The sequence below is a fragment of the Balaenoptera musculus genome, chromosome 4 (assembly GCF_009873245.2).
Source record: "Balaenoptera musculus isolate JJ_BM4_2016_0621 chromosome 4, mBalMus1.pri.v3, whole genome shotgun sequence".
NCBI lineage: Eukaryota > Metazoa > Chordata > Mammalia > Artiodactyla > Balaenopteridae > Balaenoptera > Balaenoptera musculus.
In genome coordinates this window covers 126,332,006-126,356,312 of record NC_045788.1, presented here as the reverse complement: position 1 = coordinate 126,356,312, position 24,307 = coordinate 126,332,006, and the positions used below count along the sequence as shown (strand labels likewise).

At 37.5% G+C, this 24,307-nt stretch overlaps 1 protein-coding gene across 6 annotated transcripts in view; it reads left to right on the top strand.

Moving 5' to 3' along the window:
• LOC118894510 (amyloid beta precursor protein) overlaps positions 1-24,307 on the top strand; it is a 274,401-nt gene that overhangs the window by 107,625 nt on the left and 142,469 nt on the right. For all 6 annotated transcript variants that reach the window (XR_005019715.1, XM_036850818.1, XM_036850816.1 and 3 more), the window contains exons 4-5: positions 1,559-1,671; positions 3,753-3,946. Coding sequence is in view for 5 of the 6 variants with exons in the window: in XM_036850818.1 (XP_036706713.1) it covers positions 1,559-1,671; positions 3,753-3,946 (307 nt within the window). In the remaining variant the exon portion in view is untranslated. The remainder of the gene's footprint in view (positions 1-1,558; positions 1,672-3,752; positions 3,947-24,307) is intronic.

Here is a 24,307-nt window from a genome sequence, read left to right as displayed (position 1 = left end):
CTTTCATGGTCTCACAACGCTAGTCCATCCTTCACTTGATTAAAGAGTTCACCTGAAAATCAAACTTGAGCACATCATTCTTGTTTAAAATATCCTTTGGCCTATATGTTGCATCCAAAATGGTATCTAAAACCTTAAACTCTAAAACTGGAGTCCACCATATTTCTCCAGTCTTATTTATTTCTGGACATTATTTCCCAGTTACCATGTGTTCCAGCCACAGTGAACTTCTGCCTCTTCTGCAGATATGCTTTGTCCTTTATTCTTTCTTTGCACAGAAGGTTTCCTTTTGCCATCCTTCCAACCATCCATCCATCCAATATGGTCATGTTTGCCGGCACTGGACCATGGATTGGGAACAGGATGTTAAACAGGATAGATACTGTCCTTACATCGTGCAACTTCCCATTCATTTCCTACACGTCACACTCCTGCTCATCCATTTAGACTCACCTCTAATGTTATTTCTATTTTGAGGTCTTTCCCAGGGCACCCAAGCAGATATGTTCACTATGTTGGCCCATCACTTTATCTCTATTACAGCATTTAACTTCTTCATTCATCAAGACATTTATTGCCTACTGTGTGCAGAATCTATGCTGAAAGCTGGGGATACTGTAGTGAACAAAGCAAATAAAAATTAAGCCCACAGCTTATACATTATGTTGTAATTATCCAACTTTCACCCTTAGGAGAATGTGAATTCTTATAGGACTTTATGTATCAATAATATCTTTATATCTGAAGTACCAGCAATGCTAAAAAGAGTCTGCATGATATACAATTTAAAAAATATATATATAGCAAAAGTCTAAGGAGTTTTCATAATTTAATTGAATTAAACTCTCTGTGTATGTGTATATATGTGTATTGTATATAAATATATAATACACATATGTGTATTTGCTTCAGATATTTTTTTAAGAAGTAGCATTGTATAGATCTAGTTGAGTTTCTCTGTTTTCCTCTGTGATTCCATACACTTGAAAAGTAACCATTACTTTAATTAAATTTCTTGATAACCAAAAAAATAAAATAAAAACACTAAGCATATATTAAAAATAATAATAATACACATATGTGTGTATATAGATTTTATTTGTTTAGGAAGTAGAAAAATGCTAAATTTTCTATTAGTTTACAAAGAGATTCAAATGTCCAAGAAAGAGGAATGGACAATTATTTATTTTGATTCTTCTCAATGATTGCCTAGGCAGTGTCAATCTGTCATTTTTTAATCCTTGTTGCAATTGAATGGCAATTTTTTGTATGATTAATTTGCAGTCAGAGATTCATACCAGTTAAGTTAAAGTTTCACTTAAGACACGTAGGAAGTATTTTAACCATCAAGGTAATATGGCAAGGAACTTGGCTGTTTAAGGAAGCAGGACTCAACATTCTAAAGGTACTAGCCTTTCCTGGATTGATTACTTCATCATTCTAAAAGCTGTATAACCTCTCTGAAGTTCTTTCAGCCCATCTTTCCTTGTTACTGTCACTGGGATAAGACCCTTGGGATGCAGATGGGATGACATGAAGCTGTTTTCCTTTCTTGCAGTGGGTGAGTTTGTAAGCGATGCCCTCCTCGTTCCCGACAAGTGCAAATTCTTACACCAGGAGAGGATGGATGTTTGTGAAACCCACCTTCACTGGCACACCGTTGCCAAAGAGGTACCAACCCATTCATTCTTTCTACTTTTAAAGTGAAGACTTCCTAGGAACTATGCACAGTGACATTTTAGAGGGTATTTGGAGGCAACAGTTGTGTTGATAAATATGTTTTTTTAATTATTATGGCTAAAAATAAAAGACTTCATGAATATTTTAAGAGGATATCTTGAGGCAACAGCTCTGTTGATAAATAAGTTATTATTATTTAAAAAACCATCCAGGAGTATTTTATATTTAGTTAGATTTATTATGTCTATGCCATGTTTTATAATTTAGAAACTACAATTTTATACTCCCTATAAACCTTAAAATATACCTTTAAATTTTTTTTAAATTTGTCTCTTGTTTTCTTCTGTCATATACCAAGTTTTTATAATTTAACCTTCTTCTCTATTATCTGTTGGGGAATACAGTGGTAGAACAATAGCTTGTCCTGTACCAACCTGAAAGCTACAGTTAGAAAGCTCAGTTTCTAAGTTGTGCCACCCAATTTTGTGTTCACCATGCCATGCTACCACCTTCACTGATCCATAGTAGATGAGTCTATGGCACCAGTTCTAAGCTTTGCTAACCCCTGCTTTTGACAAAGCTGATAAGAGACATAAAAAAATTAGCATAAAATGTCACCTTTTTTTTGGGGGGGGTGCCGTGCCACATGGCTGGTGGGATTTTAGTTCCCCCACCAGGAATCAAACCTGGGCCCTCAGCAGTGGAAGTGCAGAGTCCTAACCACTGGACCGCCAGGGAATTCCCCAAATGTCACTTTTTGATATTACTACCTTCAAAACTGCTTTGTCCCTTTGATATATTATGAGGTTTTTCTAGTAAATTTTGTATAGCTTTTTTGTAATGCAATCAGTCTCCTAGAATTAGCCTACTTTATCTAGCTCAGTGGTTCTCAAATGGGGTCAGCTTTACTCCACGTCCCTTCCCAGAAACATGAGCCAATGTCTGGAGACATTATTGCCTTAAGGGGTGGTACTACTGGCATTGGTGGCCAGAGGCCAGAGCTTCTGCTAAACATTCTTCAGTGAACAGGACAGCTTTTCCTCTCCCCTTGCCCTGAAGAATGATCTGGTCCAAAATGTCAATGATACTGAGGTTGAGAAACCCTGATCTACCTTCATTTAAACATTGCGTCATAGCCTTAACGCTATTAGGCAGAAAACACCACTTAAGATTCAACATTAATTTTGCCTTTTTTAAAATAATATGTGTTAATTTACTGGCAAATGACATTGTCTTTATATAAAAATGTTTAAGAGCAGATATTAAGAAAACAAACTAGGTAATTTAAAGCCCAGTACCCATCTGATAACCTCATTTTTCATTTCTTCTTGAGTTAAAAAAAATTTTTTTTTCGTTGCTAAGAAACAAAATGACTCTAATTCCAATGAGGTCAAAATACACTCTGTAAAATTTCATTGTTTACCTATGTGTGTTGAATTATCCTCTGTCACCGCTGGATGCTTTCAAAGCCTTATGTTAGTCTAAATGTGTGGGAATTTAGCAAATCCCAGGAAAGCAAAAGGATATTGAAGGAGAAATCTCTACTGACTTTAAGTTCTGATTCATAGCAGAGGATAATTTCTTCTCTTCCCAGGATTGTTATTTTGGAAGTGAGCCAAGAGAGTTAGAATTTCTAGACTACGATAAGTCTGAGTGAGAGAGGCTTCCATACCTAAGGGAGGTAGAAGTGAGTTGGGGGGATATACGTGAAACTATCACTACTTCCCGATATGCTAATGAAGCCAGAAAGCACTGATTCTCTGATAACTATTCACAGTGCAGCCTCTTCTACATCTTAGCTCCCAATTAGTTTCTATTCCTATTTTTTAATTAATTTCTATAGGATAACAACATATCCTTATTAAATAAGTAACAAAGTTAAACATTAAGGGTACAAAAAAAGCCTGTGCTAAAGAAACTCTGTTGTAAATCCCCTCAAAAAGCAAATGATTCTTTCCATTGTGAAATTGGTTCTTGATCTACTGGGCCTGTGTGTTGTCATAATTGCGATTTTCTTACAATGAAGCACATCTATTCCAGTACTCTCACTGTTTTCTCCTTACCTTTTGTAGACCTGTAGTGAGAAGAGTACCAACTTGCATGAGTATGGCATGCTGCTGCCCTGTGGAATTGACAAGTTCAGAGGGGTGGAGTTTGTTTGTTGCCCACTGGCTGACGAAAGTGACAGTATTGACTCAGCAGACGCAGAGGAGGATGACTCGGACGTCTGGTGGGGTGGAGCAGATACAGACTATGCAGATGGGAGGTAAGGTGGCCTTTGTGTTTGGTCTTTTGTAGGTGCCAGAACATCTAGCATATAGTTTTGTTTCTTCTATAAATCTGTCTTTCTGTTTCTCATTTAAATAATCTCTGCCCACTCCTATCAGACTTCGGTTTTATGGAAAAAAATCTAACCATGAGGTTCTGTTCTGATTATGGCCTACCATTTAATTTTAGTATAATTGATCAGCCATCACTGAGTTAAGTTTAACTATTTTATTTTAATCTCAAGAGTTGGGATCAAAATTCCACTGATATTCTAATAGGTCACTGGCAGTACTACAGAGAATTGAGATCTGGGTGAGGGACATGGCACTTTGTTTTGGTCTGTAATTTAGAAATTTTCAGGGGGGATTTAGGGATCATTTCATCACTCATTAGCTAAATCTGAATTTTTGTTAAGAAAGGTTTGGTTTTGTTTCTGTTATTGTGGGGTTTTGTTTTTTGTTTTTGTGTTTTGTCAACTTTTCCTATATAAATGAACTCAGAGGCAAACTTAAACATTTGCTAAAGTTCTTTAACTGGGAGGGACCTTCAAGATGGCAGAGGAGTAAGACGTGGAGATCACCTTCCTCCCCACAAATACATCAGAAATACATCTACATGTGGAACAACCCCTAGAGAACACCTACTGAATGCTGGCAGAAGACCTCAGAACTCCCAAAAGGCAAGAAACTCCCCACGTACCTGGGTAGGGCAAAAGAAAAAAGAAAAAACAGAGACAAAAGAATAGGGACAGGACCTGCACCTCGGGGAGGGAGCTGTGAAGGAGGAAAAGTTTCCACACACTAGGAAGCCCCTTCACTGGTGGAGACGGGGGGTGGGTGGTGGGGAAGCTTCAGAGCCACGGAGGAGAGTGCAGCAACAGGGGTGCAGAGGGCAAAGCAGAGAGATTCCTGCACAGAGAATCGGTGCCGACCAGCACTCACCAGCCAGAGACGCTTGTCTGCCCAGGCACCTGGGCAGACGGGAGCTGGGAGCTGAGGCTCGGGCTTCGGAGGTCAGATCCCAGGGAGAGGACTGGGGTTGGCTGCGTGAACACACCCTGAAGGGGGAAAGTGCGCCACAGATAGCCGGGAGGGAGCCCAGGAAAAAGTCCGGAACTGCCTAAGAGGCAACAGACCATTGTTTTGGGGTGCGCGAGAAGAAGGGATTCAGAGCACCGCCTAAACGAGCTCCACAGACGGGCGCAAGCTGCAGCTATCACTGCGGACACCAGAAACGGGCATGAGATGCTAAGGCTGCTGCTGCAGCCACCAAGAAGCCTGTGTGTGAGCACAGGTCACTCTCCACCGCTCCCCTCCCGGGAGCCTGTGCAGCCCACCACTGCCAGGGTCCCGTGATCCAGGGACAACTTCCCCGGGAGAACACACGACGTGCCTCGGGCTGGTGCAATGTCACGCCAGCCTCTGCCACTGCAGGCTCGCCCCGCATTCCGTACCCCTCCCTCCCCCCGGCCTGAGTGAGCCAGACCCACTAATCTGCTCCTGTAACCCCATCCTGTCTGGGCGGAGAACAGACGCCCTCAGGTGACCTACACGCAGAGGCAGGGCCAAATCCAAAGCTGAACCCCAGGAACTGTGTGAGCTTAGAAGACAAAGGGAAATCTCTCCCAGCAGCCTCAGGAGCAGCGGATTAAATCTCCACAATCAAATTGATGTACCCTGCATCTGTGGAATACCTGAATAGACAACGAATCATCCCAAAACTGAGGCAGTGGACTTTGGGAGCAACTATAAACGGGATTTACTTTCTGCATCTAGTTTGTTTCTGGTTTTATGTTTATCTTAGTTTAGTATTTAGAGCTCATTATCACTGGTAGATTTGTCTATTGATTTGGTTGCCCTCTTCCTTTTTATTTTATATATATATATTTTTTTCCTTTTTCTCTTTTTGTGAGCGTGTATGTGTATGCTTTTTTGTATGATTTTGTGTGTATACCTTTGCTTTTACCATTTGTCCTAGGATTCTGTCTGTCCGTTTTCTTTTCTTTTTTTTTTTTAAGTATAGTTTTTAGCCTTTGTTATCATTGGTGGATTTGTTTCTTAGTTTGGTTGCTCTCTTCTTTCTTACCTGTTTTTTTAATTTTAATAATTTTTTTTATTTTTTATTTTAAGAACTTTATTTACCTTATTTTACTTTTTTCTTTCTTTCGTATTCTTTTTTCTCCCTTTTCTTCTGAGCCATGTGATTGACAGGGTCTTGGTGCTCTGGCTGGGTGTCAGGCCTGAGCCTCTGAGGTGGGAGAGGCAAGTTCAGGACATTGGTCCACCAGAGACCTCCCGGCTGCACATAATATCAAACAGTGAAACCTCTCTCAGATATCTCCATCTCAGTGCTAAGACCCAGCTCCACTCAATGACCAGCAAGCTACAGTGCTCAACACCCTATGGCAAACAACTAGCAAGACAGAACACAACCCCACCCATTAGCAGAGAGGCTGCCTAAAATCATAATAAGGTCACAGACACCCCAAAACATACCACCAGACGCCATTCTGCCTGCCAGAAAGACACTATCCAGCCTCATCAACCAGAACACAGGCACCAGTCCCCTCCACCAGAAAGACAACACAACCCAATGAATCAACCTTACACACTGGGGGCAGACACCAAAAACAATGGGAACTACAAACCTGCAGTCTGCAAAAAGGAGACCCCGAACACAGTAAGTTAAGCAAAATGAGAAGACCAAGAAATACACAGCAGATGAAAGAGCAAGGTAAAAATCCACCAGACGAAAAAATGAAGAGGAAATAGGCAGCCTACCTGAAAAAGAATTCAGAGTAATGATAGTAAATATGATCCAAAATCTTGGGAATAGAATGGAGAAAATACAAGAAACACTTAACAAGGACCTAGAAGAACTAAAGACCAAACAAACAATCATGAACAACACAATAAATGAAATTAAAAATTCTCTAGAAGGAATCAATAGCAGAAAAACTGAGACAGAAAACGGATAAGTGACCTGGAGATAAAATAGTGGAAATAACTACTGCAGAGCAGAATAAAGAAAAAAGAATGAAAAGAGTTGAGGACAGTCTCAAAGACCTCTGGGACAACATTAAATGCACCAACATTCGAATTATAGGTGTCCCAGAAGAAGAAGAGAAAAAGAAAGGGACTGAGAAAATACTTGAAGAGATTATAGTTGAAAACTTCTCTAATATGGGAAAGGAAATAGTCAATCAAGTCCAGGAAGTGCAGAGATTCCCATACAGGATAAAACCAAGGAGAAACACACCAAGACACATATTAATCAAACTATCAAAAATTAAAAACAAAGAAAAAATATTAAAAGCAGCAAGGGAAAAGCAACAAATAACATACAAGGGAATCCCCATAAGGTTAACAGCTGATCTTTCAGCAGAAACTCTGCAAGCCAGAAGGGAGTGGCAGGATATACTTAAAGTCATGAAGGAGAAAAACCTACAACCATGGTTACTCTACCCAGCAAGGATCTCATTCAGATTCAACGGAGAAATTAAAACCTTTACAGACAAGCGAAAGCTAAGAGAATTCAGCACCACCAAACCTGCTTTACAACAAATGCTAAAGGAACCTCTCTAGGCAGGAAATACAAGAAGGAAAAGCCCTACAATAATAAACCCAAAACAATTAAGAAAATGGTAAGAGGAACATACATAGCGGTAATTACCTTAAATATAAATGGATTAAATGCTCCAACCAAAAGACATAGACTGGCTGAATGGATACAAAAACAAGACCCATATATATGCTGTCTACAAGGGACCCACTTCAGACCTAGGGACACATACAGATTGAAAGTGAGGGGATGGAAAAAGATATTCCATGCAAATGGAAATCAAAAGAAAGCTGGAGTAGCAATTCTCATATTAGACAAAATAGACTTTAAAATAAAGACTATTACAAGAGACAAAGAAGGACACTATGTAATGATCAAGGGATTGATCCAAGAAGAAGAAATAACAATTGTAAATATTTATGTACCCAACATAGGAGCACCTCAGTACATAAGGCAAATGCTAACAGCCATAAAAGGGGAAATCGACAGTAACACAGTCATAGTAGGGGACTTTAACACCCCACTTTCACCAATGGACAGATCATCCAAAATGAAAATAAATAAGGAAACACAGGCTTTAGATAATACATTAAACAAGATAGACTTAATTGATATTTACTGGACATTCCATCCAAAAACAACAGAATACACTTTATTCTCAAGTGCTCATGTAACATTCTCCAGGTTAGATCATATCTTGGGTCACAAATCAAGCCTTGGTAAATTTAAGAAAATTGAAATCATATCAAGTATCTTTTCTGACCACAATGCTGTGAGACTAGGTATCAATTACAGGGAAAAAATCTGTAAAAAATACAAACACATGGAGGCTAAACAATACACTGTTAAATAACCAAGAGATCACTGAAGAAATCAAAGAGGAAATCAAAAAATACCTAGAAACAAATGACAGTGAAAACACAACGACCCAAAACCTATGGGATGCAGCAAAAGCAGTTCTAAGAGGGAAGTTTATAGCAATACAGTCCTACCTCAAGAAACAAGAAACATCTCCAATAAACGACCTAACCTTACACCTAAAGCAATTGGAGAAAGAAGAAGAAAAAAACCCCAAAGTTAGCAGAAGGAAAGAAATCATGAAGATCAGCTCAGAAATAAATGAAAAAGAAATGAAGGAAATGATAGCAAAGATCAATAAAACTAAAAGCTGGTTCTTTGAGAAGATAAACAAAATTGATGAACCACTAGCCAGACTCATCAAGAAAAAAAGGGAGAACACTCAAATCAATAGAATTAGAAATGAAAAAGGAGAAGTAACAATGGACCCTGCAGAAATACAAAGGATCATGAGAGATTACTACAAGCAACTCTATGCCAATAAAATGGACAACCTGGAGGAAATGGACAAATTCTTAGAAAAGCACAACCTTCCGAGACTGAACCAGGAAGAAATAGAACATATAAACAGACCAATCACAAACACTGAAATTGAGACTGTGATTCAAAATCTTCCAACAAACAAAAGCCCAGGACCAGATGGCTTCACAGGCGAATTCTATCAAACATTTAGAGAAGAGCTAACACCTATCCTTCTCAAACTCTTCCAAAACATAGCAGAGGGAGGAACACTCCCAAACTCATTCTACAAGGCCACCATCACCCTGATACCAAAACCAGACAAAGATGTCACAAAAATAGAAAACTACAGGCCAATATCTGTGATGAACATAGATGCAAAAATCCTCAACAAAATGCTAGCAAATAGAATCCAACAGCACATTAAAAGGATCATACACCATGATCAAGTGGGGTTTATCCCAGGAATGCAAGGATTCTTCAATATACGTAAATCAATCAATGTGATAAACCATATTAACTAACTGAAAGAGAAAAACCATATGATCATCTCAATAGCTTCAGAAAAAGCTTTTGACAAAATTTCAACACCCATTTATGATAAAAATCCTCCAGAATGTATGCATAGAGGGAACTTACCTCAACATTATAAAGGCCATATATGACAAACCCATAGCCACATCCTTCTCAATGGTGAAAAACTGAAACCATTTGCACTAAGATCAAGAACAAGACCAGGTTGCCCACTCTCACCACTATTATTCAACATAGTTTTGGAATTTTTAGCCACAGCAATCAGAGAAGAAAAAGAAATAAGAGAAATCCAAATCAGAAAAGAGGAAGTAAAACTGTCCCTGTTTGCAGATGACATGATACTATACATAGAGAATCCTAAAGACGCTACCAGAAAACTACTAGAGCTAATCAATGAATTTGATAGAGTAGCAGGATACAAAATTAATGCACAGAAATCTCTTGCATTCCTATACACTAATGATGAGAAATCTGAAAGAGAAATTAAGGAAACACTCCCATTTACCATTGCAACAAAAAGGATAAAATACCTAGGAGTAAACCTACCTAAGGGTACAAAAGACCTGTATGCAGAAAACTATAAGACACTCATGAAAGAAATTACAAATGATACAAACAGTGGGAGAGTTATACCATGTTCTTGGATTGGAAGAATCAGCATTGTGAAAATGACTCTACTACCCAAAGCAATCTACTGATTCAATGCAAACCCTATCAAACTACCAATGGCGTTTTTCAGAGAACTAGAACAAAAAATTTCAAAGTTTGTATGGAAACACAAATGACCCTGAATAGCCAAAGCAATCTTGAGAAAGAGAAACAGAGCTGGAGGAATCAGGCTCCCTGACTTCAGACTCTACTACAAAGCTACAGTAATCAAGACAGTATGATACTGGCACAAACACAGAAATATAGTTCAATGGACCAGGATAGAAAGCCTAGAGATTAACCCACGCATGTATGTTCACCTTATTTTGATAAAGGAGGCAAGAATATACAATGGAGAAAAGACAGCCTCTTCAATAAATCGTGCTGGGAAAACTGGACAGCTACGTGTAAAAGATGAAATTAGAACACTCCGTAACACCATACACAAAAATAAACTCAAAATGGATTAAAGGCCTACATGTAAGGCGAGACACTATAAAACTCTTAGAGGAAAACATAGGCGGAGCACTCTATGACCTAAATCACAGCGAGACCCTTTTTGACCTACCTCCTAGAGAAATGGAAGGAAAAACAAAAATAAACAAATGGGACCTAATGAAACTTAAAAGCTTTTGCACAGGAAAGGAAACCATAAATAAGATGAAAAGACAACCCTCAGAATGGGAGAAAATATTTGCAAATGAAGCAACTGACACAGGGTTAACCTCCACAATTTACAAACAGCTCACACAGCTCAATACCAAAAAAACAAACAACCCAATCCAAAAATGGGTAGAAGACCTAAATAGACATTTCTTCAAATAAGATATAGAGATTGCCAACAAACACGTGAAAGGATGCTCAACATCACTAATCATTAGATAAATGCAAATCAAAACTACAATGAGGTATCACCTCACACTGGTCAGAATGGCCAACATCAAAATATCTACAAACATTAAATGCTGGAGAGAGTGTGGAGAAAAGGGAACCCTCTTGCACTGTTGGTGGGAATGTAAACTGATACAGCCACTATGGAGAACAGTATGGAGGTTCCTTAAAAAACTAGAAATAGAACTACCATATGACCCAGCAATCCCACTACTGGGCATATACCCTGAGAAAACCATAATTCAAAAAGTCATGTACCACAGTGTTCATTGCAGCTCTATTTACAATAACCAGGACATGGAAGCAACCTAAGTGTCCATCGACAGATGAATGGATAAAGAAGATGTGGCACATATATACAATGGAATATTACTCAGCCATAAAAAGAAACGAAATTGAGTTATTTGTAGTGAGGTGGATGGACCTAGAGTCTGTCATACAGAGTGAAGTAAGTCAGAAAGAGAAAAACAAATACCATATGCTCACACAAATATATATGGAATCTAAAAAAAAAAAAATGGTTCTGGAGAACCTAGGGACAAGACAGGAATAAAGACGCAGTTGTAGAGAATGCACTTGAGGACACGGGGAGGGGGAAAGTTAAGCTGGGACGAAGTGAGAGAGTGGCATGGACATATATACACGACCAAATATAAAATAGATAGCTAGTGGGAAGCAGCCGCACAGCACAGGTGCTTTGTGTCCACCTAGAGGGGTGGGATATGAGGGTGGGAGGTAGACACAAGAGGGAGGAGATATGGGGATATATGTATATATATATAGCTGATTCACTTTGTTATAAAGCAGAAACTATCACACCATTGTAAAGCAATTATACTCCAATAAAGATGTTAAAAAAAAAAAGTTCTTTGTCTGGTTTTGTTATTTTTAAGACATATATTTTCACCTCTTTTTCTTTGGAATCTTAATCCCATAACTTATAGATGCTTTTTTTTAATTAAGGGCAAACATTTATATTCAGATCATAAAATTATAAAATCAGCAACTTTTGGTTAGAAAGGCCATCTGGTTCAGCCATCAGTTTCATCCTATCTCATCCCCCAAAGGTGATGATGACATATCACTTCACCTTTTCCTTCAGTATTTTCTCAGATGTTCCCTAGTGTTACAGATTTCCAAATAAAACATTAAATATGAATTGTAAGACATAATAATTAATATAAAGTTTTCTGATTTTATATAGTCAGGCACAGATTTTGTTAGTAACATTTTGTAGAATTTAAAAAATAATTTACAGAAGTACAATCTATTTTACAAATATATAAGAATCTATGTACACGGAGGTACCCTAGTTGTCATTTCTTATCAGTTAATAATGCAGGCTTCTCTGGTGGCTCTTGCCCAATTTTATCATGACTCTCTTATTGTTTGTTAAGCTCTTTTGTGTTTCCTCTTTATGCGGTTTAGAAAAATTGAGTTTAATGTAGCAAACATAAAGCTAAACAAACAAATTCTAAAGATGGGGAGAAAGAAATAAGGGATAAGTTAACTGTATACTTACAATATTTCTTTATTTTTTTTTTTTTTTTATGGCTGTGTTGGGTCTTCGTTTCTGTGCAAGGGCTTTCTCCAGTTGCGGCAAGCGGGGGCCACTCTTCATCGCGGTGCGCGGGCCTCTCACTATCGCGGCCTCTCTTGTTGCGGAGCACAGGCTCCAGACGCGCAGGCTCAGTAATTGTGGCTCATCAGCATAGTTGCTGCGTGGCATGTGGGATCTTCCCAGACCAGGGCTCGAACCCCCGTCCCCTCCATTGGCAGGCGGACTCTCAACCACTGCACCACCATGGAAGCCCTCTTTATGTTTCTAAGAGATGAAAGTTAAATAGTATAAATTCTTCTTCTCCCGTGGCAGGAAGCATCAGTGAGAGCAGGACTGGCCAGTGGGAAATCTGAGCATTGCATTCTGGGCCATGGCTGGTCCCCTCACCTGTGTTCCCCGTGCCAGGTTGTAGAATGTCCATTGGTTTGGGATTAATTGCCACTTTGTCCTAAAAGTTGGAGTTGCTTACTTCTTATTATTTTTATAGGCTTTTTCATATTATTCCTCAGTCATATCTGGATTTGAAAGTTTAAGGGTGACTTCTTGAAGTGGATTCTTGTCTTGTCACTGGGGCTCTTACTATATGATGCCAATGCAATCAGTATTAAAAAGGAAAATTTTGAGGTTGTTCAGCCATTTTCTTTAGTCTGGTCTGTTGGATACTTGATCACTTGTTACTGAACTTGACTCCGTACTTAGTAAACAACCCAAATAATGGTGAGTAAACCAAGAAAAGCTCCATGACTGCTGTTAAATCATATGGAGCTAGCTGTGTACTTGTAACCCCGTATCAAGGTTAGTGACCCGCCATTCATGATCATTTATATATGAGGGACTTTTATAATTAAAAATGGGTATTTGTGCTTTACCTGTGACAGACTTTTGTCAGGCCCTCCTCCGCAATTAACATATCTTTTGTGTCTTGTAAAACCTACTTTTTATTGGGAATAGATTTCAATGTGTCTTGATCTTTTCCTCCTACACTCCTTCCAACTTACTGACCTACTTGAAAGCATTACTAACATCATATCTTATGAAATCGTTCTCAGTGGCCCTTTCTTTTCCTACACCCTGTCTCACCATTCCTGGAAAGACACCCACAGGGCTTCCCGTTCTGGCCTCAAGTCCCTCATTTATTTATTACCATCAGTCAGTAACTGTACCTTCTTTTATACCCATCTCTCTGGTTATGCGACTACTATATGCCTTCTTTGTTACAATCACCAAACTGTAGGACACTAGTATACTGTTCTTTAACACTTTTTTTTCTTTTAATTTATTGCATTACCTATTACTCGGGCAACTACACAATTTGTTATCCAAATTTGACACTAGGACCACAGTCTTAACTAAAGGACTTAGACAAAACCAGGTCATATGGTCACCTTGCCTATTTCTGTTTTCAGTTATATCACTGTTCAAATTGACATTCAGTTGAAACGTAGCTGGCTTTTCCTAGTCACCTTCATTTATGTGGCATTTCTGCTGTCTGCAACAGTCATCCCTTGGACTCTGTCATCACTAAGAAATGCTGCACCTACAGGGTTTCCAGATTCGACAGTACTCTCTAAATTTGATCTTCTGATCTTAGACCTACAACACTAATTATGTCCTACAGATTTCACCCTTCCCTCATAATAATTATCTCCCCAATTCAGGCTTTTAGTCCATTGTCCTCTTTCTTTTTTTGGTTCTTTCTGACCAGGATGGACCCAATGGATAACCGTTTTTACATATTCATTTGAATATCCTGGACTTATTGATACCCTTCACATTTTCTAAAGATATTTTCATCAGTCCTCCATATTTGGGAAAAATTAATTTCTCCCTTTAACTGCTTCTTAGTTTTCTAAGGTTGATGCATCATGTCATATAACCCCACCAGTTAATTCCATTTCTTATTCATGCTGTAACATCAGCTGGGATCTTAATGTTACTAGATACACCGAATTATCACTATTTGATGACCTATCACCTTCCACATAGCAAGTGATCCAAGCCAACTCCATTCTCCTTGGTTCCTAGCATCACTCTCCTTTATGCTCCTCAAATGACCCCTTCACAGTCATCGGTTATCCATTGTGAATTTCTGCATCGTGGTACCTGCGATTGGGTAGGTGCTTGGTACATGTTTGTTGAATAAATTAATGAATTTTCTCCTCTACCTCAACATCTCTTTTTACCTTCCTCCATCTCTTGATTCCCCATCGTCCCTTTTATGATTATGTTACATCTGCATACTTGTTCACCTCCACTTCCTGTCTTGGATTTTTTAAAATTTATTCAAGATTATTTTTTAGAGTAATTTTAGGTTTACAGCAAAATTAAACAGAAGGTACAGAGATTTCCCATATACCCCCTGCCCCCACACGTGCATAGCCTCCCCCATCGTCAATATCGCCACCACAGTGGTGCATGTGTTAACAATCAATGAACCTGCATTGACCCATCATTATCACCCAAAGTCCATAGTTCACTTTAGGTTTCACTTCTGATATTGCACAAATGGGTTTGGACAAATGTGTGATGACATGCATCTATCATTCTTAAGTGTCATACAGAGTATTTTCACTAAAAATCCTCTGTGTTCCACCTATTCATTTCTCCCAACCTCCCAAACCCTGGCAACCACTGATTTTTTTATTGTCTTCATAGTGTAACCTTTTCCGGAATATCATATAGTTGAAATTGTACAGTATGTAGCCCTTTCTTGTTGTGTTCTTCCACTTACTAATAAGCATTTAAGGTTCCTCCATGTCTTTTCATGGCTTGATAGCTCATTTCTTTTTAGTGAGGAGTAATATTCCATTGTCTGTGTCTGCACAGTTTATTTATCCATTCACCTACTGAAGGACACCTTTGTTGCTTCCAAGTTTTGGCGATTATGAGTAAACATCTGTGTGCAGGTTTTTGTGTGACTCTAAGTTTCCAACTCCTTTGGGTAAATATTAAGGACCTCAGTTGCTGGATCACATGGTAAGAGTCTGTTTAGTTTTATAAGAAACCAACAAACTGTCTAACATGTGGCTGTACCATTCTGCCTTCCCACCAACAATGAATGAGAGCTTCTGTTGCTTCACATCCTTGCCAGCATTTGCTGTCATCAGTGTGCTGGATTTTGGCCATTCTAATAGGTGTGTAGTGGTATCTCATTGTTTTAATTTGCATTTCCCTGGTGATATATGATGTGGAGTATCTTTTCATATGTTTATTTGCCATCCACATAGCCATTCTTTTATTTTCAGTCTCCCTTGTCATTTGCTCCTTCACCTCTTCCTGCAACCGTGCTGTTTTCCTGAACTGCCACTTCCTGAGTTCAGACCATCATTTACCTCCTACTAGACTAACTTCCCTGATTACTCCTTACTACATCAATGCCTTATTTTCTTCTGTTACCCTTGTACTTTCTTGTGTTCTTATAGGACCTTGACTTCTATTCCCATCCCTTGGAATTCATTCTTCTTGCCCCACAAGCCTTTGTTTACTCTTTTCCCAGGAATACTCCATGCCTTAGTAATGTTTCTATTCTGCATTTTCAATCCTATTGACACTTGCTGGGAAACAGTGATGGTTCCTGCTGTCTGTAGAAAAGTCTAAATTCCCCAGAAGGGCATTTAGAACTCTTATTACTTGGCTCCAGCCTGCATTTTAGCCTTACACTAAAATTTGGGGGTTTCATTTGCCTTAAATGAAACCCCCAAACCTTGGCCATTTCTTTCTCTGAGGTTTTGTTTTCCCTTCTCTGCCCCTTTTGAAAGTGTATTTCTTTTTTGTCAAATGGTGTTAACGTACCACAAAGACATTTGTCAATTCTAAGTTGCTACATCTTATCAGGACGTGTAAAATCCTATGTATTTTTTTTTTAATAGGCAGTGTATTAGAGTTACTGCTAGATAGCTTTGACTTTTTTTTTTTTTTTGGCTGCGTTGGATCTTCGTTGCTGCATGCAGGCTTTCTCTAGTTGCGGCGAGCAGGGGCTACTCGTCATTGCGGTGCGTGAGCTTCTCACTGCAGTAGCTTCTCTTGTTGCGGAGCACAGGCTCTAGGCACGCGGGCTTCAGTAGTTGTGGCACTCGGGCTCAGTAGTTGTGGCTCGCGGGCTCTAGAGCGCAGGCTCAGTAGTTGTGGTTCACGGGCTTAGTTGCTCCGCTGCATGTGGGATCTTCCCAGACCAGGGCTTGAACCCGTGTCCCCTGCATTGACCAGGGCTTGAACCCGTGTCCACTGTGCCACCAGGGAAGCCCAAATCCTATGTATTTTTTAATGCTTCCCCAAAAAGATACCTCCTTTACAAGTCTTCTCTGACTTCCCCTTGAAATACTCTTTCTTCTCCTACCCTTGCTCTTCCTTTGTATTCTTTTATTTATACTGTGATTTCTCTTCCAATTAATTGTCATCATTTCTCCTTTTATCTGCTAGAATTCAAACTGCAGATTATGTACCAGATATATTTTGCACATTGGTCTTTAAGAAATATTGGCCAAATTGAATTGTTTATTTTTTTTAATTTTTCATAGCTTTTGGTAATGATTTTGTGGTCCATAAATGGATGTTACAGAATCTCTTGTGTTTTAGCTCAGATCCATCCCATAGAAATATAATATGAGCCACATAATGTACTTTTTACACTTTCTAATAGCCACTGTCAAAATAGTAAAAAGAAACTGGTGAATTAATTTTAATAACATTTTATTTAATCCAATATATTCAAAATATTATTTCAACATGTAACCAATATGAAATAGTTATCTATGAGATACTTCACAATCTTTTTCGTTTGTTTCTTTCATACAGGGTCCTCAAAGTTAGCACATATTTTACACCTACAGACCACCTCATTGTCATTTGTCACATTTCATGTGCTCGGTAGTCACATGTAGCTAGTGGTATTGGTCATTTGGTCATTGTAGCTCTAGATACTTAAAATTTCTAATCACTCTTTATTTTCCATTCAGACGAAAGATTTATACACCCAGTAATACATTCTAAGGCTGAACTAGGAATTTTTATTTTTTTTTGTAACTATTGATTTTTTAAGATTCAAAGACATACAGAGGGCCAACAGGCACATGAAAAGATACTCAACATTGATAATTATCAGAGAAATGCAAATCAAAACTACAATAACGTATCACCTCACACCAGTCAGAATGGCCATCATTAAAAAGTCTACAAATAATAAATGCTGGAGAGAGTGTGGATCAAAGGAAACCCTCCTACACTGTTGGTTGGAATGTAAACTGGTGTAGCCACTATGGAAAACAGTATGGAAGTTCCTTTAAAAACTAAAAATAAAACTACCATACGATCCAGCAGTCCCACTCCTGGGCATATATCCCGAGAAAACTCTAATTTGAAAAGATACATGCACCCCAGTGTTCACTGAAGCGCTATTTACAATAGCCAAGACATGGAAGCAACCTAAATGTCCATCAACAGATGAATGGTTAAAGAAGATGTGGTGTGTGTGTGTGTATGTATATATATCCACATATATATATATATGTGGATATATATATACACATACATATATACACACAATAGAATTTTACTCAGTTATAAAAAAGAATGAAATAATGCCATTTGCAGCAACATGGGTGGACCCAGAGATTATCATACTAAGTGGACTAAGTTAGATAGAGAATGACAGATATCATATGATATCACTTACATGTGGAATCTAAAATATGTTACAAATAAACTTATTTACAAAACAGAAACAGACTCACAGACATAGAAAACAAACTTATGGTTACCAAAGGGGAAAGGGGAGAGAGGGATAAATTGGGATTAGCAAATAACAAACAACTGTATATAAAATATCAATAGATAAACAGCAAGGTCCTACTTTATAGCACAGGGAATGATATTCAATATCTTGTAATAATGGAAAAGAATATGAAAAAGAATATACATATGTATAACTGAATCACTTTGCTGTACACTAGAAACTAACAACATTGTAAATCAACTATATTTCAGTTTTCAAAATAAAATTTTTTAAAAAAAGAAAGATAAATTAGAACTGGAAAAAAAAGTAAAAGAATTGTTTTGAACTTAATGTAATTAGGATATCAGGTCACTTGCATCACTTCATTTTGGAACGTGTTTTTCTGTTAGCCCTGCGGGCATGTATGCCTTCTTTCTCATCTGGCAAAGCCAGTTGGCAGAGCGAGAGAGGTATTGCATCACTGACCCACACACAAGCTGGGCTCCTGCCGCTGGTGGTTGCCTGGTTCCAGGAGCAAGCCTGCCTTGTGACACTGGAAATGCAGAATCAGAGTAAGAATTTAACACATCCTGCTTGGGAGGTCCTTAGGGGACACTCTATGACACTTCTTGAAGAGGGGAAAAGAAAGGGGAACTCTGCTCCTCCAAAATGAAATTTGATCCACAGCTTAATGCACTTTGTTGGTTGGTGGGTAATGAGATTTCTTTTGGAAGGAGATGAGTGTTTTCCTATTGGTAATGAGGCATTTATAGAAACATTCTTTATAGGATGAGCTCTGTTTTATGACCTCATTGAAAAAAAGGTAAGTCTTTTAAAAGCTTGAGTAGAGACAAATCAGTCACTGTTCCCAAAATTGGTTTGTAAATAACTCAGTATTTATTTCTCTGGTATTGTAGTGATTAAGTTCTCAGGCCACCTCGGAATACCTAGTTATGTGATCAGTAATGCAGCTTACTTATGTTAATAGTATACAGATTCCAGCCACCTTGGGTAAGAATTTTTCCATGGGAAAATTTGTTGGAAAACTAACGTGTAAAGACCAATCACATATCCAGTCTAACGTTGGGAGTGAGGGCCTGGAGGGTGAGTTCTCCCCGACCTGGAACTGCAAAATCTGACTGAAACCACATAATCCACAGAGGATGATGAATTTGTAGTGCAGATGACTTAAAGGAAGACCCTCTAATTCTTTTATAACAGCACATTGCCTCTAGGGAGTATGCCCTTAGATTTTTTTTCAAAACAATCTCTAAGGATACAGTTTCTTGTTTTTAGAGTTGCAGGCATTAGTGAGAATGTGCTGACAGGTAACCTGATATATCTTCCTGGATAATTAGATGATATATTTTTCTTTTTCCTTTTAATTAAAAAAAAAAGTCATTAAGATAGATCCAGATGAGTGATTGCTTGTGACCACATCTCACCATGCCCTTCTTTAAGGCTGTATTTTGTAGCTCAGGAGAGCTTTCTTTAGTTGATGAAGGTTTCCTCAGTAGTGTGTGCACGTGTGTGTGTACATGCACGTGTGTGCACATGGGAACATGTAATACCTTACGATGCTCACTGAGCCCAGTCAGCTGAATCAGTTCTGGTGATTGCCTTGCCCTGCACTGTACTTGAAAAGCCAGTCCACCATCATTGACTCTCTGGGTACAGTGGGCCCTTTTTATTATTATAGTTTTTATATTTTTAACTTACTTTACAGATGATTTACAAAAACAAGAATAAAGGGATGGTGAGCAATAACTTCATTTAGAAATTTTAATAAGAATTAATATAGTAAATATCTTAATTTAAATTAAAATTTAAATACAGTTAAGCCAGGGACTTCCCTGGCAGTCCAGTGGTTAAGACTTCACCTTCCAATGCAGGGGGTGCGGGTTTGATCCCTGGTCAGGGAGCTAAGATCCCACATGCCTCGTGGCCAGAAAAACCAAAACATAAAACAGAAGCAATATTGTAACAAATTCAATAAAGACTTTAAAAATGGTCCACATCAAACTAAATAAATAAATAAATACAGTTAAGCCAGATTTTTATTTCATCTTTTCCTGGTTTTGAAGGTAAGGATTTCTGAAACGGGCAGTATCCTTTGAATAAACTAGCAGCTAATCATCTGCCTGCATGAACCCGAACTGTAACCGTCTTACAAATACTGATTCCAGGTTCAAATACATCTCTGTTCAGTTCTAGCCTCGTACTTCTTGGTCGTTTTCTTGCACTTGCATTTTCCCTTGATAATTGTAAAAAAAAAAAAATCAATACTTCAAAAACTTTAAGAGCTCATAATTTTGTTGAAGAGAAAACAACTATCTTCTATCCATAATTGCAAAGTATTTTCAAGTTGGATTTATAAACACCCATGAGAATCACTAATCCAGTCCTTTTTTTATTCATTTTACATTTGTTCTTTACTTCTCATTGCTTTTTAGATACTCCTGCCATTTGGTATTTTGTCTACTTCTAAAGTATATCAAAAATATTCTGTTGCACAAACATCATAAAATTTGTTGCACATACATCACAAAGGAGGAAATACTGTCACACATGTATTTAGCAATTTTAGCAATAGTTTCTGCTTTTGTTGCAAAATACTGAATGATGTCATCCAATGACTAACTGGATGAGAATACCATATTTTCTTTTTGTTCTTAGAAATGCATTGCTCACTTTGCAGTTCTTGAGCTTGAGAAAATTCATCTAGGACATCATCATCTGAAGACTCATGGTCTGAGGTTTTGCTTATGTGATCAATTTTAGTCATCTTCTGATTTGTTTAATAATTGTGAAATATCTCCTGTCAATTTTCTCCTATTTGCCAATGTGGGAAATGAAAATTTTTGATTTTCACTTGTATTCGGGGAATGTCTCTAGACTTATTTTACTCCTTCTTGAAAGATGATGCAGTATTTGGGGAACACAGTAATAAAACTGACAGTTCACCTCTTGCATCATCCTTCTAGGCAATTCCTTCATTCTTTTATTTTCATGTTGTTTGGTCTTCCTTAACACAGTGGGAAATAATTAGTGCGTAATGATGAAATAATTCTTGGGATGATAAAAATAAGAAAATTGCAGAAAAAAAAAGTCTTAAGCATCAAAAAAAATTCCAGTTGAGTGATATGGTAATTACAAGATAGAATGAGTTTTATTCCATTTGAAAAAAGTATTTTAAGAAAAAATATCTTAAGAAAAAATATCTTAAGAAAGTGTAAAAGTTAGAATTATTGATCCTTAGAAGTAGATACAACTGCTCAAAATGAAACTTAAAACGTAAAATTGTGTCCAGTGGACCCTGGTGGTATTCCAAGGGTCATCAGGAGTTTACATTTATTATGAGACCTGTGTGACTTTATTAAACACTTGACCTAATTTTCTACAAGCTAGGTACTCAACAAATATTTGAGTTGAATTAAATTGACATTCGGGTTAAACGCATACACAGACATAATTGGTATCTCAAGGTTAAGGTAATGGGGCTTTAAAACAAAAGCTACCAAGGAGTATCATTGCAGACATGCAAGAATTAAGTGAAATTGCATCAGGAGTCTCTAAAGCTAGAAATATTGGGGAAGAAAATACTAGGGCCTTTAGGAACATTTATTACAACCGCTTAGCACCCTTACTGTAGTTACTAATAGAATATCTTTCCATTGCTTCAAAAAGTAAAATAAAATAGAATAAAATGAAATTAAATTGGAGTTGTAAATGAAGGTAAGATTCATCTTCATTTGAACTTTAAGATAAAAGTCCATTCTTAAAGTGGCTTTCTTATTTGAACCAGCAAGCATTTTTTGTTCCCTAGTGTCAAATTGGAGCTCTTTATTAAAAACATGAGTAGGCAAAAATTTCAGGAAGTACAAGTTATAGTCATGAGACCATCTCACCTCCCTTAGCTGTTGGCAAGCATTGTGTGATTTTAAAAATGAGTAAACAAACATTGGTTTAGAGCAATGGTTGTCAACTGGGGGCAATTTTGATGCCCGAGGAACCTTTGGAAATATCTGCGGACATTTTTAATTGTCTCAGTTAGGGGGGTGGATGTTCCTGGCATTTGGTGGGTAGAGACCAGGGATACTGCTCAGCCTCCCAAATACACAGGACAGCCTCACAGCAAAGAAATGTTCGTAGAGCTGAGGTTGAGAAACTGGTTTAGAGGTTTCTTTAGTATGGGAAAGCTAGGGATATTATTCTTTTAAAAAACAAAAAAACACAACTTCCATTCCAAGCTTTTGCCTCACCCTGATCTCCTATGGACAGAAGAGCAAACACCCCAGGAGTCTGCCTCTTGAATGCAGCTTCTGTGCACATGGGCATGTTTGAGATCAAAATAAACCTTTCAGACATAACTGCATCCAGAGCTTAAAATGTGCTCAAATACAGTGGATGTATTAAGTCTTCTTATTTGCACTCAGTTATTTCATTAATTCTAATCATTATGTCAATTATTTTTTTCCTTTTATTAGTATCACCACTGTCCATTTTGACTACACTAATATCAGCATACTTTCTGGGACAAAATGATCATGTTTTAAAATATTTGGTGTATTTAGAGTCCTGGAAAACTATCTCCACTTAAAATATTTTCCCTTATTACATCTAATTAGAAAAATGTTTAAAGTATGATAATTTTTCAAAAGGAGTTGCGTCAAGGAAGATCACCTATAATTTGACCTTATTGTAAGTTTTATGTTCCTATTTATTCTTGTTTTTATTTAGTTCTGTTTGAAGTATAAATTTTTCATTTTTAAAATAATATTTTTAAGTATTTTAAAATACATTTATAATTTTCACATTTACCCCTTAATTATGTATTTCATTCAAATTTATTCATCCATATCTTTATTGTCAGACATTTTTTTTGCTTCCTTTTTTTATGTTATAGAAGCCAAGCTTTTGAATTCCTTAATGTGTCTAGATTTTCCTCCCATATTATATATTATAATTGCTTAAAGTACTTTTCCAAAAATAGGACAACTAGGTTAAAAGATATTAATGTTTTGACAGGACTTAAAATTTATCTAAATATTTATGCCCATTTACAGTGAGATATGGACAGCAGGTGGATTTATTTTGTCATTGCATACTTACCAGTACTGGACTTTTACTGTTATTAATAACATGTTCCTTCCACATACTGTCAAGTTTTCAGGCTTTTCTAGACTATGAGTGTCATGAGGGCATGGACTAAATTTTATTGCCTTCTTATATCCTTGTCTGTGGGCAAGTAGTAATAATCGTAATAGATATTATGTAATCTTGCTATGTGCAAACCAGTGTTCTGAACGCCTAGCATATATTAACCTGTCTAATGTTCACCACTTTTTAATATCTGTTAGTTTCTTGTAGAATGATTTAATGAATGTTATTTGGGCTTTCCCAAAACTAGGAATAGATTTGTGCTGATTTATCTGTTCTGGAGGATTTACATTTTTTTTTCTTCTGCCAAATAAACATTACAGGTATTTCAGGTGTAAAATTCAACAGAACCCTTCTGTTGATTCTCATTCCATTGATTCCACATTAATGAAATATCATTAATAATCTGCACTTTTGTCATTCAACTAAATTTCTTCCATTCTACCTTGAGCACATATAAATTATAATTTTAAGAATGATTAATTTATTCACTTTTGATTTAAAAAGTTTCAGACTGATAAATAATTTTGATTGAATAATTCATACTTGAGAGAAGTTAAAAATGTTTGATGTTTACTGATAGTATAGGGTACATTGGTTCCATGTTTAATCTGCCCTAGTTTCGAGCCTTCCATGGGGGAAGCGGGGGCTGGGAGTATGTATAGTCTCAAGCTTTAGATTAGTTTAATATTTACGATGGGAAATGTGAAAAAATATATATACGTTGTGTCACACGCCTAGAAAAAGGCCAGAACCTGCAGAGGGCTAACTTAGGATACCTAAAGTAAGTGAGCTATTTCTCTTCAAGTTCTTGCCTTTTATTTATTTGTTTACGGGGGGGGGGGGGGGGGGGGAGGGTGAGATTAATGGAGGGACAGAGAATTTATAGACTCTACTTCTAAGTTAGTAGAGATCTCTTCAATCTGATTCCCTTTAAAAGGAGAAGCATCTTATTTCTATGTAAAATGTTCCACAGA